The 12,746-nt window shown below is 37.0% G+C and overlaps 1 protein-coding gene across 2 annotated transcripts in view; it reads left to right on the plus strand.

Annotated features, from left to right (window-relative positions):
* The window catches only part of fgf11b (fibroblast growth factor 11b), a 51,146-nt gene that overhangs the window by 14,780 nt on the left and 23,620 nt on the right, over nt 1–12,746 (plus strand). The window contains exons 1-2 of one of the 2 annotated variants that reach the window (XM_067399360.1): nt 7,005–7,023; nt 9,597–9,707. In XM_067399360.1, coding sequence (XP_067255461.1) covers nt 9,656–9,707 — 52 coding nt within the window. In that variant the 5' untranslated portion in view covers nt 7,005–7,023; nt 9,597–9,655. Of the gene's footprint in view, nt 1–7,004; nt 7,024–9,596; nt 9,708–12,746 lie in introns of those variants that run through there. The other variant, XM_067399359.1, reaches the window with a different exon arrangement.

A 12,746-nucleotide genomic window follows, 5' to 3' on the forward strand; every position in this document is an offset into this window, starting at 1 on the left:
CTTTATAAATAAATAAGCTTTAATCATAAGCTTATGAAAAATGTGCAGTGTTAGGGTGCTCCAGGACCAGGATTGGGAAATGTGTCTTTAAAAAAGCTCACAGAGCTGAAACAGGTCACCAAAGATGTCTGTGCCCACTTTTGTCACTGATTATTCCTTGTAGGCCATTTCTGTGTAAGATGGCAAGCCAAATATTTCTAAAACTGTAGAAAGTGAGCGATATTAGATAGAACAAAACCACTGATAAGACAAACATTTTGTACATTTTATATAAAAACAATATTGAGGTATTTATTTATGCACTGAAAGATGTGTAGCTTGTGAGCTGCAGATGTAGTTTGTAAAAGTAAAAGAAGACTTCATGGACATCTGTTACACATTAAATACCATTAAAAGAATTATTCACATAAAATATAAGAATGTCTCTGGACTCTTCAGAGGAGTGAAATACCGCGTTTATGAGGTTTGTTGTTAGTGACATGATGTTAATGGGAGGCTAAGGTATCGAGGTAACACACCTGAATGTTCTAGAAGTGTTCGTTTGAATGCAAAGAAAATCAATATGGATCTGCTCTTTGACAAGTTAAAGTAATAACGAGGTATTGTACAAAACCAGGAAGTTTAGAAATATGACATTACAGTGTCAAATTAACGTCTCGTTTACTGACATAAAATCGTGCCTGGCGTCTTTCAAAGAACTGAAACTGTAAAATACATTATAAATTATACGAGAGCAAATACATAGGTAGGCCTATGTATTTTTCCAAAATGCTAGATTTCTTTCAATGGAAAATATCTTAATTCCTTACATTAAAAATATCGTATACCCTCCAAAGAAAACAAACGCCAGATATCTTAGCCTACGTGGAGGTGTGGTTAGTTTGATTCTCGAAACTGACACCATTGTTGACACATGTTGATTCGGGATCTTAGCACAGAAACTTGCCCACTAGCACAAAACTTAAAACTACTGGACTTCTGAAACACAAAACTGTAAGTACACAAAACTTACTTTATTTCCACATGTACGTGATGCTTCTGTAGCAGTTCAGTGAGTGATGATTCAGTAACCGCTCAAGTTCAAGTGACTCGTGTTGTCTCTTTGAACGATTCACTAAAAGAACTGCAGTTCTACAACGTTACCATACTTTGGATAATTCATGTAAAATACTGTTTAGCTATCCAAAACATTGCCATACAGTACATAAAAGTACATTTAAAAAAAATATAACAGTTGCTAAAATGGGATATAGGTCAGTAACGCTTTAGTTAAGACTTTAGTAACGCTTAGCAAAGAGGTAGTTTGAACTACAGTTTAAAAGCAGTACAATGTGTCTAACATGTAATACTATTAAAGGGAGGGATAAACAGACAAAGATAAATCCCTGATGGGGAACATGTATGCACTAATGCAGTAGATTAACACAGCATTGTGTAACAGGATAAAGTGCACTGTCTGTTACACAAAATGCAATATAATGCCTAGCATATGGAACACGCACTTAAACTTACTGCCTTAAAGGAATAGTTCACTTAAAAGTAAAACTTCATGTTGTTCCAAATCTAAACCCGTTTGAATTTTTCTTCGATGGAACTTCCAACAGAAATGTATCGGTTTTCTTTTCTTTGCTGTTAAAATGAATTGGGGCTGAGTATTTCAAGCTTAAAAAAGGACACCTTTAATGTATAAAAGATGTGACTCATGTGCTATATTCCAATACTTATTTGATACATTCAATAAACAGTTTTTTGAGGATTAGGCTATACCAAAATTGAAGTCTTTTATTCACTGATAGATTTTCCCTTGAGTGATCTGTTAACTGTTGCTATGTCATATATTTATGAACTATAATCATATAGCTTCAGAAGACTTATGAAATACTTATGGTCCCCCTTAATTATTTTTTTTATGGGGCATTTGTGTCCCTGGAAGCATTAAAGGATTAGTTCACTTTCAAATGAAAATGACCCCAAGCTTTACTTCACACTCAAGCCATCCTACGTATATGTCTTTCTTTTTTCTGATGAACACAATCAGAGATAGCCTATATTAACAAATATCCTGACGCATTCAAGCTTTATCTATCTAATATCTATCTTTCGCCAGACCTCTTTCCGTATTTAACTTAAAAAAAGTGTAAAACTCTCGCAGTTCAAAAAGCTTACTTTAACTTACAGAAAAAGCTTAACTGATGTGACGCCAATTTACACTCTCTTTGTAAGTTGAATAGAGAAGGTGTTCTGGTGGATGCTAGATATTTTACTTAGCTTTTTAAATATGGATATTTTTTTACACAAATCCATCGCTTCGCTACAGAAGGACTTGATTAACAACCCGGAGCCATGTGAAGTACGTTTAAGATGGATGGATGTAGATGGAAGCACTTTCTTCCGCTCATACTCGTTGGTATCGCTCACTGTCATTATAAAGCTTGGATGCATCAGGACATTTATTAATATATCTCCGATTGTATTTATCAGAAAGAAGAAAGTCATATACACCTAGAATGGCTCGAGGCTGAGTAAAGCTAGAGGTCATTTTCATTTGAAAGTGTCCTTTGTAATGGAAAAGAGCGTTTCTCCTTTTTGTTCCATGGAAGAAAGGAAATCATATGGTTTTGGAACTGTGAAATTACTGTGTAGAGATTAGAAGCTGAAAGACAAATAATGACAGATAAAATAAATCCAACATAAACAGAATTCAAACATTTATTTCTCCAGTAGCAGCTTCCTGTCGGTTTGCTAAATCCTTGCAAACAGTATTTGATCCAGTGCATGCGAGTCTGAATAAGTGAGAGAGAATAAAAGCTGGTGGCTGGTCCTCACAGGCAGGATTCGGCACAGCACACCAACCGTCACTTGCTGTATCTCCAGCGTGGAGTTGGCAGCAGCTCAGTGATTTCTGACAAAATTACCATCTGTAACAGCCTGGAACTGGACACTGCACACTACCACTCCCCCCACACACCTCACCACCGCCGGATAAACAGCACTCTGGGGAGAAACCAGAGTGGTCGCTTTCTTTCTTTTCTCATTTTCTCTCTCTTAAGATTTTTACACAGAGGGGAATCTCTTTCTCATACAGTTCTCTATAATCCAACTCCCAGAATAGCACATTTCAATTCTTTTTTTTCTCTTCTTTTTTCCCTTTTATTAGTATCACTCATTTTCAATCTCATTTCATAAAAAAATCGATTCTCTGTATACACCAAGGAGGTCTGGTTAGCCAATCATATGAGCGTAAATGTCATCCCCAGCTAACAAAAAATAATAACGTTCTAAAAACATTCTGCTAATGCTCCCATTAAGGAGCTCCCATTTTTGAGGGTTTTAAAGGGATAGTTCACCCAAAAATGAAAATGTGATGTTTATCTGCTTACCCCCAGTGCATCCAAGATGTAGGTGACTTTTTTTTCTTCAGTCGAACGCAAATTATGATTTTTAACTGCAACCGCTGCCGTCTGTCAGTCAAATAATAGCAGTAGATGGGAACTTCAACAATAACAGTAAATAAAACTTGCTTAGACAAATCAAAATTAAAACCTGCGGCTCGTGACGACACATTAATGTCCTAAGACACGAAACGATCGGTTTGTGCGAGAAACCGAACAGTATTTATATAATTTTTTACCTCTAATACACCACTATGTACAACTTCGTTCAGCTTCCTGTTAGTGAGGTCAAAAAACGCGTTGTGATGACGGAAGTGATGTCTCGCCCATATACTTCAATGAGCGCGAGACATCACTTCCGTTGTCAGAGCGCGATCAGACCTCACTAACCGGAAGTTGAACGAAGTTGGACATAGTGGTGTATTAGAGGTAAAAAATGATATAAATACTGTTCGGTTTCTCGCACAAACCGATCGTTTCGTGTCTTAGGACATCAATGTGCCGTCACGAGCCGCAGGGTTTAATTTGGATTTGTCTATGGAAGTTTTTTCGACTCTTATTGTTCAAGTTCCCAATCACTGCTATTATTTGACTGACAGACGGCAGTGGTTGCAGTTAAAAATCATAATTTGTGTTCGACTGAAGAAAAAAAGTCCTCTACATCTTGGATGCCCTGGGGGTAAGCAGATAAACATCAAATTTTCATTTTTGGGTGAACTATCCCTTTAAAAATTTTTATTCTTGATTATACAAACGTTAAGGGAACTTTCCATTTTATAATTTTGCAAATATTATGGGAATGTTACTTTTGAATGTTGTTTGAACATTCTGAAAGAGGTAGTAACATTTTAAAATGTTAGCCAAACATCCAACTAAAACATTTCAGAAAAAAACTTCCATGAACAAAATATCGCCTTGAACTTACTTTCGGTTTCACATTCTTCAAAACGCTTACGCTAAATGTCATACGCCTTTCCTATTCTACTTAACGTACTGGATATTGACATGCAGCCAGGAATCGTGTTTCCTGACATTTATATCTGTGCCTGATTTCGACGCCGGGGAAACACATAAAGCAAATTTGCCTGTGAATATTTTACATCAATATAGGTAGGTTTAAATCCACGTAATCACTTATTATATGAATGTTATATCGTTGTCCAGCCCTAAAACATATAAAGTTTTATAGTATAGTTTTTGTCAGTGTTGTTTATTTAAAAAAAAAAAAAAAAACAATTATGCAGAATATAAGATGGAAAGTATTTAATTGATGAGTTGTCAACACAATATGGTATGATTTTACCTCAAAATCCAATAATTCGACACAAAATGATAACTGCAAATCCATGTTTCTCTGCTGGAGTCGTTGTTTCTGTGAATTGCAGTGATCCATTTGCTTCTTTTTCTGTAGCTTTCGGCAGTCTTTAAATATTTAAATATATAACGTTACCTCAGGTTTTGTGTCAAAGCTATTTGTACAGTCAATCACAAAGCTCATTCCCGTTTTGGATGTGTTTTGTGTGTTTTTCGCGGCATTCATGCTGAAAGCCAGTCTTTCTTTTGTGCCACTCAGTGGGCGTGAGCGTAGTCATAACGGTCGACGATGACGTCACGTGCATAAAGGCATATGACATTTAGCGTTTTGAAGAATGCGAAACCGGAAATATGTTCAAGGCGATATTTTGTGTTTATAAAGCATAAACAGTTGTTTTTTTTTTTTTTAATTGATCGTTTCGCTATAGATAAGACCCTTATTCCTCATCTGGTATCGTTTAAAGCCCTTTGAAGCTGCACTGAAACTGTAATTTTGACCTTCAACCGTTTGGTGTGCATTGAAGTCCACTATATGGAGAATAATCCTGGAAAAAATCATCAAAAACCTTAATTTCTTTTCGACCGAGGAAAGAAAGACATGAACATCTTGGATGACATGGGGGTGAGTAAATTATCAGGAAAAGTTTATTTAAAAGTGGATTAATCCTTTAGATTAAACACACAATTATTTTTTACAATGTGTTAGCTGGGGTGAGACTGCACAAATCTAAACACACTATAGTATCACTATATACTGAGAGCAACCCACCAGTTACTTGTGTTTTTACACAGAACTAAATGAGTACATAATGTCATGCTTTATTAAATGCTGTTAAACACCATGTTGGCATGTGTGTGTATGTGTGTTTTCAGTCACTTTGCTGTGTCATGCTGTTTTTTGGATGTGGTGATGAAGAGCCGTGATAGCCGCAGTTTCCCGCTGTTTAACAGTAGCGTGGGATGATGTTCGCAACTTGTCGGTTACACTGATACTCTAAAGTGAATCATCAGTGTCGCCATTTCAATGGAGGACAGCTGAGATTCTGATTAACCCTGTCATGCTTCAGCTGTCAAATGAGGCTGTGTGTACTTTATGCCTGTCCAATACGTATAGAGCCATCTTCTCTAATGAAATTATGTGAAATGCATCCCTTCCCCCACCTCGCCTGGCAAATAATCACATGCTCCCCCTTTTTTTGGTTGGATAATCCATCATATTATTATGCCACATGGGTAATTATTAAAGGAGAGATGGGGAGAAAGACTAAGAGACTGAAAGAAATGAACTTAGAATTGTGAAAATGTGATGTTGAAAGGGGCGATCACATAAAAGAGGGTGGAAAGCAGCTCTGCAGTATTTTGTTCCAAATGGTTTTGCAAATTGCAAATTCATTTTATTGCAGTGTATTTCAGTAATATTTGTTATGACAGAACTTATTGTTTAATGTAAAGCTAATGACTTGCTTTATCATTAATTATCTGCTAGATAACATGCATAAATAATTTAGATTGTGTAAAAGTGATGCAGCTGTATCCCTTATGCTTATCCACAGGTACAACAGAAAAGGTGTATTTGACCTTAAGCTGCATTGTGCAGACCGATCGGTGTATGAGATTAAAGTACTATGAGAGCAATTCGAAAACACACAGAGCCGTCTGCTCTCTTATTGCTCTTGAGGTAATTTGGTGTCATACACTGATCAGTGTGCACAGTGCCGCTTCAAGTCAAACACCTACAAAACATGCTTTTTCCTGTTCTAAATTGTATTTTTTGTTCCCAACTTAAATGTGTGACATATATTCAATTTCAAACACTTTTATGCCCCAGGGGTTATCGTTTAATAAAACTAACAGCTTTTTTCTTTTTGTTTCACAAAAAGGTCACATTATGAAGGTCACACATGCCTTTAATATGTAGATTATTATATCATATAAAAATCCATCAGAAAAAAAAATATATTAATTTAAGAAAAAAAAATAATGAATGATGATGATCTAAACAAATAGAGTAATGAACTGTTTTAATTTGTAGTTTGTGAAAATTATTTGTATCTTTTTTTATTATTTCAACCTCACTTTTGGCAACATTTCCATCATAATAAAAAATTTTGCCCCGAAATAAAGTTTTTTTTTCTAAAGCTACAGTGAACTTTCACCTTTCACTTCATTACTAAGGAGATGACAATGTCAGTGAAGAGCAGCTTGAGATGCAATATGAGACATGATGAAGTAAAATTGAGGTAAATATCACTTAGCAGAATATTTTTTTGTCATTTACAATCAGGTTATGCAAAAAAAAAAAAAAAAAATGTAAAAGGTCATTTTTACTAAAAAAAAATATTTGCTGTCACGACACCTTTAGCAATGCAGAGGACTGTGGTACAGTACATAATGTGAAAAAATGACACTGTTGTGGAAATGTTTATAACTTGCATGTTTTTTGCATGTATTTAGTTTAGCCATTTTAGTTGACAGTTAAAACAGTGAAAGTGTTAAAAGTGTGTTTTAAGAGGTTTTTATGTTTACATGGTCCAAAGTGTTTATAGTTGAAGAAACATCCAATACACCCGACTGCTCACCTCAGAAGTAGGAGCTTCTCATGTGTACTTGAAAGCAGAAAAATGTCCTATTCCTACCAACACTCACTTCTTGCTGATCTCAGACTAGAGATAAACCTGCAGCAGCAAAACTAACACACAATCAGATACACACAAACCTGAGCTTTGCAACCTCTTTGTGTCAGTGGAATTTTTATTAGGATTTGCGTGGGTGAAATCAATACAAGCTTTTACTGGGTCTTGGGAAAAGTTCAGCAGATTCCAGCACAGTCCTCTGCATTGCTAAAGGTGTCGTGACAGCAAAGAAAAGTAAAAGGCCACACATACACACACACTCACTCATAAACTCGCACTCACTGTGCAGGACGTCTAGCGGAAAAAGTTCTTCATATCAACTTGTGATTAGATCGCCCAATTAACCATTAATTACAACAAAGCAGTTCTCATTTTGAGTCTGACATGATGAAGCATGTGAATTTGAGACAGATTGTCTTTTTGACCCACCGGCTTGACATTTATACAATACAAACCTTTAACTAATATCCTTTGCAGTGGAAACTCATAACAAGCCAGCCTATTCCCATCCAGATAATCACTTTTCTTCCTTGAGAGATTTCTTTCATTTGAATTTCACTGTGGGGAACGAATCCGCTTGTCCCAAAAACTCTTCTTACTACATTTTATCACTACATTTACTACAACTACACATTTTTTTGGAGCTTCAGTCTGTTTACAAGCAGTTTTATGTTTAGCTTTCCTTTCTCTTGTTTCAAAAATGAACAAAGTAAGCTGGAGGGACTGTGCTAATAAAACATTCAGCTTCTGTTCTTCTACTCTAGTCTCATAAATAAACGTGCAATGGGAATAAATCTTTTATAGAGTAGCATACGCATTTTATTTCCAAAAGTTCTGTATTGACTAAAGCTTTTCTAAAAAATAAAGATGAGGCTAAAGTGAATACAATGCTATAGGATGGACTGTGACACGTTCATGGTAAAATGGTCACAGGGAATGAGAGAGCAAACATTGTCTTCAAGCAGTTACATGAGAAAGTGTAAATGTCAAGTGAGTTATGCATACTAAATGTTCATGACTAATGCATAATCTGCACCATATGTGAGGCCTGTGAAAGGTGGCCTATTCTTATCTGACCCTTCAGGTAATTTGGAGGCATCTTCATGTGCATAAGGAACAGCTGTGCTCTGGATATTGATGCTAAATTAGTCAGTGCTTCTCAACTGGTGGGTCGTGGCTGAAAAATGGGTTGCAGGTCTGCTGGTATCACAGACAGCGGGGAAAAAACAATGCCATGTGCAAAAACCCTTACTGTATAAGTGCTTAATAATTAGCACAGCAAAATAAAAAGACTTGTGAAAAAAAGAAGCATAAAATGCTTCCTATATCTTTTGTTGTTGACATCAAAAGCTGAGCATCCAATCAAAATATTCTGTCAGGAATTCATCATGATAGCAGCTAGTCAAGTTAGGCAGATGTCAAAACGGACAGGTTGCTTGACACAACCCTTCAAAACCATGCATAAAACTGCAAAAGGTAATAGAAAATATGAACCAAAATACATTAAAGTTCACTTGCAGAAAGAATATACATTGTTGGTTTGTCATGCCGAGAGACATTTAGTAACCAAATTTGCCTCTCTAAAATCTAATTTCTGTCATTAACTACTCACCCTCATGTCGTCCCAAACCCGTAAGATCTTCGTTCATCTTCGGAACACAAGATTGAGTTTCTAAACCACACATAGGCACCTTTTGAGGTCCAGAAATGTAGTAGACGTCGTTAAAATAGTCAATGTGACTCTGGTTCAACCTTAATGTTATGAATCGAAAAAAATACTTTTTGTGCGCAAAAACAAAACAAAAATAACAACTTTATTTAACAATTTGAACTGTTGTCATACGTAGTTGACGTAGTAAACGCAGCGCAGGCTTCGGTGTTTGCGTCCGAACACTGACTCATTATTGGCCGGCTCCTGCGTCAGCATCACACGCATGCGTCGTGCTGCTCACGTGTTCAGCGTCGGCCAATACTGAGCCGGCGTTCGGACGTAAATGCTGAAGCCTGCACTGCGTTTACTACGTCAACTGCATAAGACAGAAGTTCAAATTGTTATATATGGTTGTTATTTTTGTTTTGTTTTGCCACACAAAAAGTATTTTTGCTTCGTAATATTAAGGTTGAACCACATTAGTCACATAAACTATTTTAACAATGTCTTTAACACCTTTCTGGACCTGAAGTCGCAGACCGCAAACTGTGATGTTTACTCCCCAGACTAACATTGTGTGTCTGTGAATGTGTTTTCTCTCTGCAGAGCCACAGCTAAAAGGCATCGTCACACGTCTGTACAGCCAGCATGGCTACTACCTGCAGATGCTGCCGGATGGCACCATGGACGGCACAAGGGACGAGAACAGCTGCTTCTGTAAGTGTGTGTTCTTTTTCACTCGTTATTCACACCTGACAGGCACAGTGTGACCTTTGGTTGGTCAGTTGTAGAAATTATTGAGTTGTGTCTGTGTGTGTCCGTACCTGCGACCGCTAGACAGACATAAAATTAACTTTTGATGTTTATGTCATTAATTTCCTCTGTCTTACAGTCTCCTCACATACAAGTTCTGTCTGTCTGTCTGTTGTAATTAATCTGAGAGCCAGTGTTGGCATATGTCCCCTATGTCAGGCCTAAGGCCAGGTGTATAACATTTAGCCCATGGTCACTGGTACAAGTCTGGGGATTCACACTCAGCTGAATTGAAGATCACATGCTATGGCATGAATATTTGTCTTGATTGGAATTAAGGTCAGACCCAATAATTAGAAGAGTATTTTCACATATTCTTGGCCATGTTGTGTATTTTAATCAGATGTCTGGAAATGATTCACTTATTCAGTTTTTCTGATAATATGGTAATAGTTGTTTTAACAATGTCTGAGCTAGCATTATTTAGTATGGCACTCACGTTGCAAAAACCAAACAATAGCAGGATTTGAAAGTCCATGTTTTTATATCAAGATGTATTAAAAGCGTAATCCTCCATTTTCTCTTCAAAAAATATCCAGTCATCATTGGTGCTCTATGAATCTTGGGATAGGCTTGGCTTCAAAGGATCCACTCGTTCTATCCTTCACGGCACAGGAAAAGGGCGCATTTGTATTGGACCTTTGTATTGGGACAGCTTTCGTTGCACTGCTGTGATGCATTCGGCCTTCAATGCTGCTTTCAAAGGATGCCGCGTCTTAATTTGGACGCAGCAATAAATTCTCTACCGTGGCCTCACAAGTGTCCATCAAATGTGGACTCCAGTTTCTCAAAGTAGGTCATCCGGGTACTTTTCGCCTACTATTTTTCAAACACTATGTATTCAGACATACTACTCTTTTGCTGTACTGAAGCCTTTGATTTCGGACGCAGCAAGTCACTTGCTTCCTTTCTGAATGAATTTGCTGTTTTGAACAAATCATTTGAATGAATGATTCAGTGACTCACTCATTAAGACAGGGACTTTCTGACTCCTACCTCCAGTTTTATTTTCATATTTAATTTTTTTAAAATAATTAATATCTCAATATGTAATATTAAATTTTTTTTTTTAAATCTCATATGATTGACACAATTGTAATTTCAGTGTAAATGTGTATTCCACATCTGCATTAAACAGTCTGTGTAAATACATCTAAATGCCACATCAGATGCAACTTCAAAATAAAACAACTAAATATTGTCTAATTATTGTTATAAACAAAATAAGAAAAGTCAAGATATTTATTTTTGTCAGTATCGCACACTCATAATAGGTTCTAGAGCTTGCCAGACCCCTTTGATGTTCTAGAAGAGGGGTGTCTAATCCTGCTTCTGGGGTGCCACTGTCCTGCAGAGTTTAGCTCCAACCCCAACTAAACATTCCTGAAGCAGCTAATCAAGGTCTTATTAGACATTCTCCAAACTTCCAGGTGGATGTGTTGAGGTAAGTTGGAGCTAAACTTTGCTGGACAGTGGCCCTCGAGAAGTAGGTTTGTACACCCCTGTTCTAGAAACTTATTTCCTAAGAGTGTGTAATCTTTAGCAAAGCTCAAAATTAATACCTATTTTTTTATACTGTACATGTTGTTATGCCCACATTTACTTATAGCATTTTAAAAGATTGATTTTTAGTTGTAGAATAAAGTAATATAGAATTTTAATTTCGTTTGAAATTAATGGTTAAATGGTTTCTCAGAAGTCATTCATTTTTAATTAGAGTTGCCTTTTTGAGGCTCACAAGCAAACACTGGCAATGCAAGTTGAGAGGTTAGGTGCCATGCTCAAGGGCACCTCAGTTGTGTGTAATGAGAGTGGAAGAGTTGATTCACTCCCCCCACCAACATTTCCTGCAAGTACTGAGACTTGAACCCATGACCTTCAGGTTACAAGTCGAACTCTCTAACCATTAGGCCACAACTGCCTTTTTTTTTTCTTCTTCTTTCTTTTTTTTTTAAAGATGCAATGGATACCAGTTGGAGTGCAGACAGAGGAAGTCAGATGATTTGCCTGTATTTCAGTATGGCGAACTAATTCAATTAAATCAGTGTGGATGCACCTTAAGTTTCTGCAAAGAACCACTGAGGAATATTTATTTTTAACAGTACAGAATATGCATGTATTCTGGAGTTAACCCAAGAACTTGGTATTCCATTTCTGGAAGTTAATTCTTCTGTACAGGTTCAACCTGAGGTCTCAATGCTACAATCTTTTTTTATGTTGAGTCACCATAGCATGCTGTTCACGAAGAGAAAAAGACAGTAAGGAAAGAGAATGTGACGTGTCATGAGCTCTTGTACCTTATGTGACTCTATGTGCCTTATGTGACTCTCGGAGTTGTGTGTGTGTGTGTAATGGATTGAGAAGTATTTTATTGGGATGGCAGTTGTCAGGGTGCGCTAGTGTAGCACATTCCTGCCTGGGTTGTCAAGGACTAGCTTACATGTCACGCTTGTCTATTGAAATGACTGTCGCACATATTAAATAACCATACTACTGCAGCATCCCATGAACGTTGTGACAGGGCGGTCTGACATGAATCCTAAACACTTCACGCCCAGTGAGGTGAATTTGATGGTGCTAAATCGTTACAATAATGTCCGACAGCAATTACATACTATCATATATCTGTCAAACTCAGGCAGGAAATCTCACTGAAGACTAATTGCGAAAATATTTACCCAGTGTTCCTCAGTCTGAGGGCATGTCTTTCTGTCTTTTCCTCCCTCTCATTGCCATTTATTTTGCACGTTTTTATCTTCTTTTATCTCTCAGAAGCATTAACTGTGTGATGTTCCTTGTATTATCCATATCAAATACAATCCATCTTTCTATCAAGGACAACAGACGTAGGACAGATAGTCCCTTCTGGATACCTTCCCCCACCTCATGCCATTATCTTTGCCATCCCTGTCAGTTTTACATCCTCTCTTATGTGTCGTTCTC

Source organism: Chanodichthys erythropterus, chromosome 10 (assembly GCF_024489055.1).
Source record: "Chanodichthys erythropterus isolate Z2021 chromosome 10, ASM2448905v1, whole genome shotgun sequence".
In the NCBI taxonomy this organism is placed as follows: domain Eukaryota; kingdom Metazoa; phylum Chordata; class Actinopteri; order Cypriniformes; family Xenocyprididae; genus Chanodichthys; species Chanodichthys erythropterus.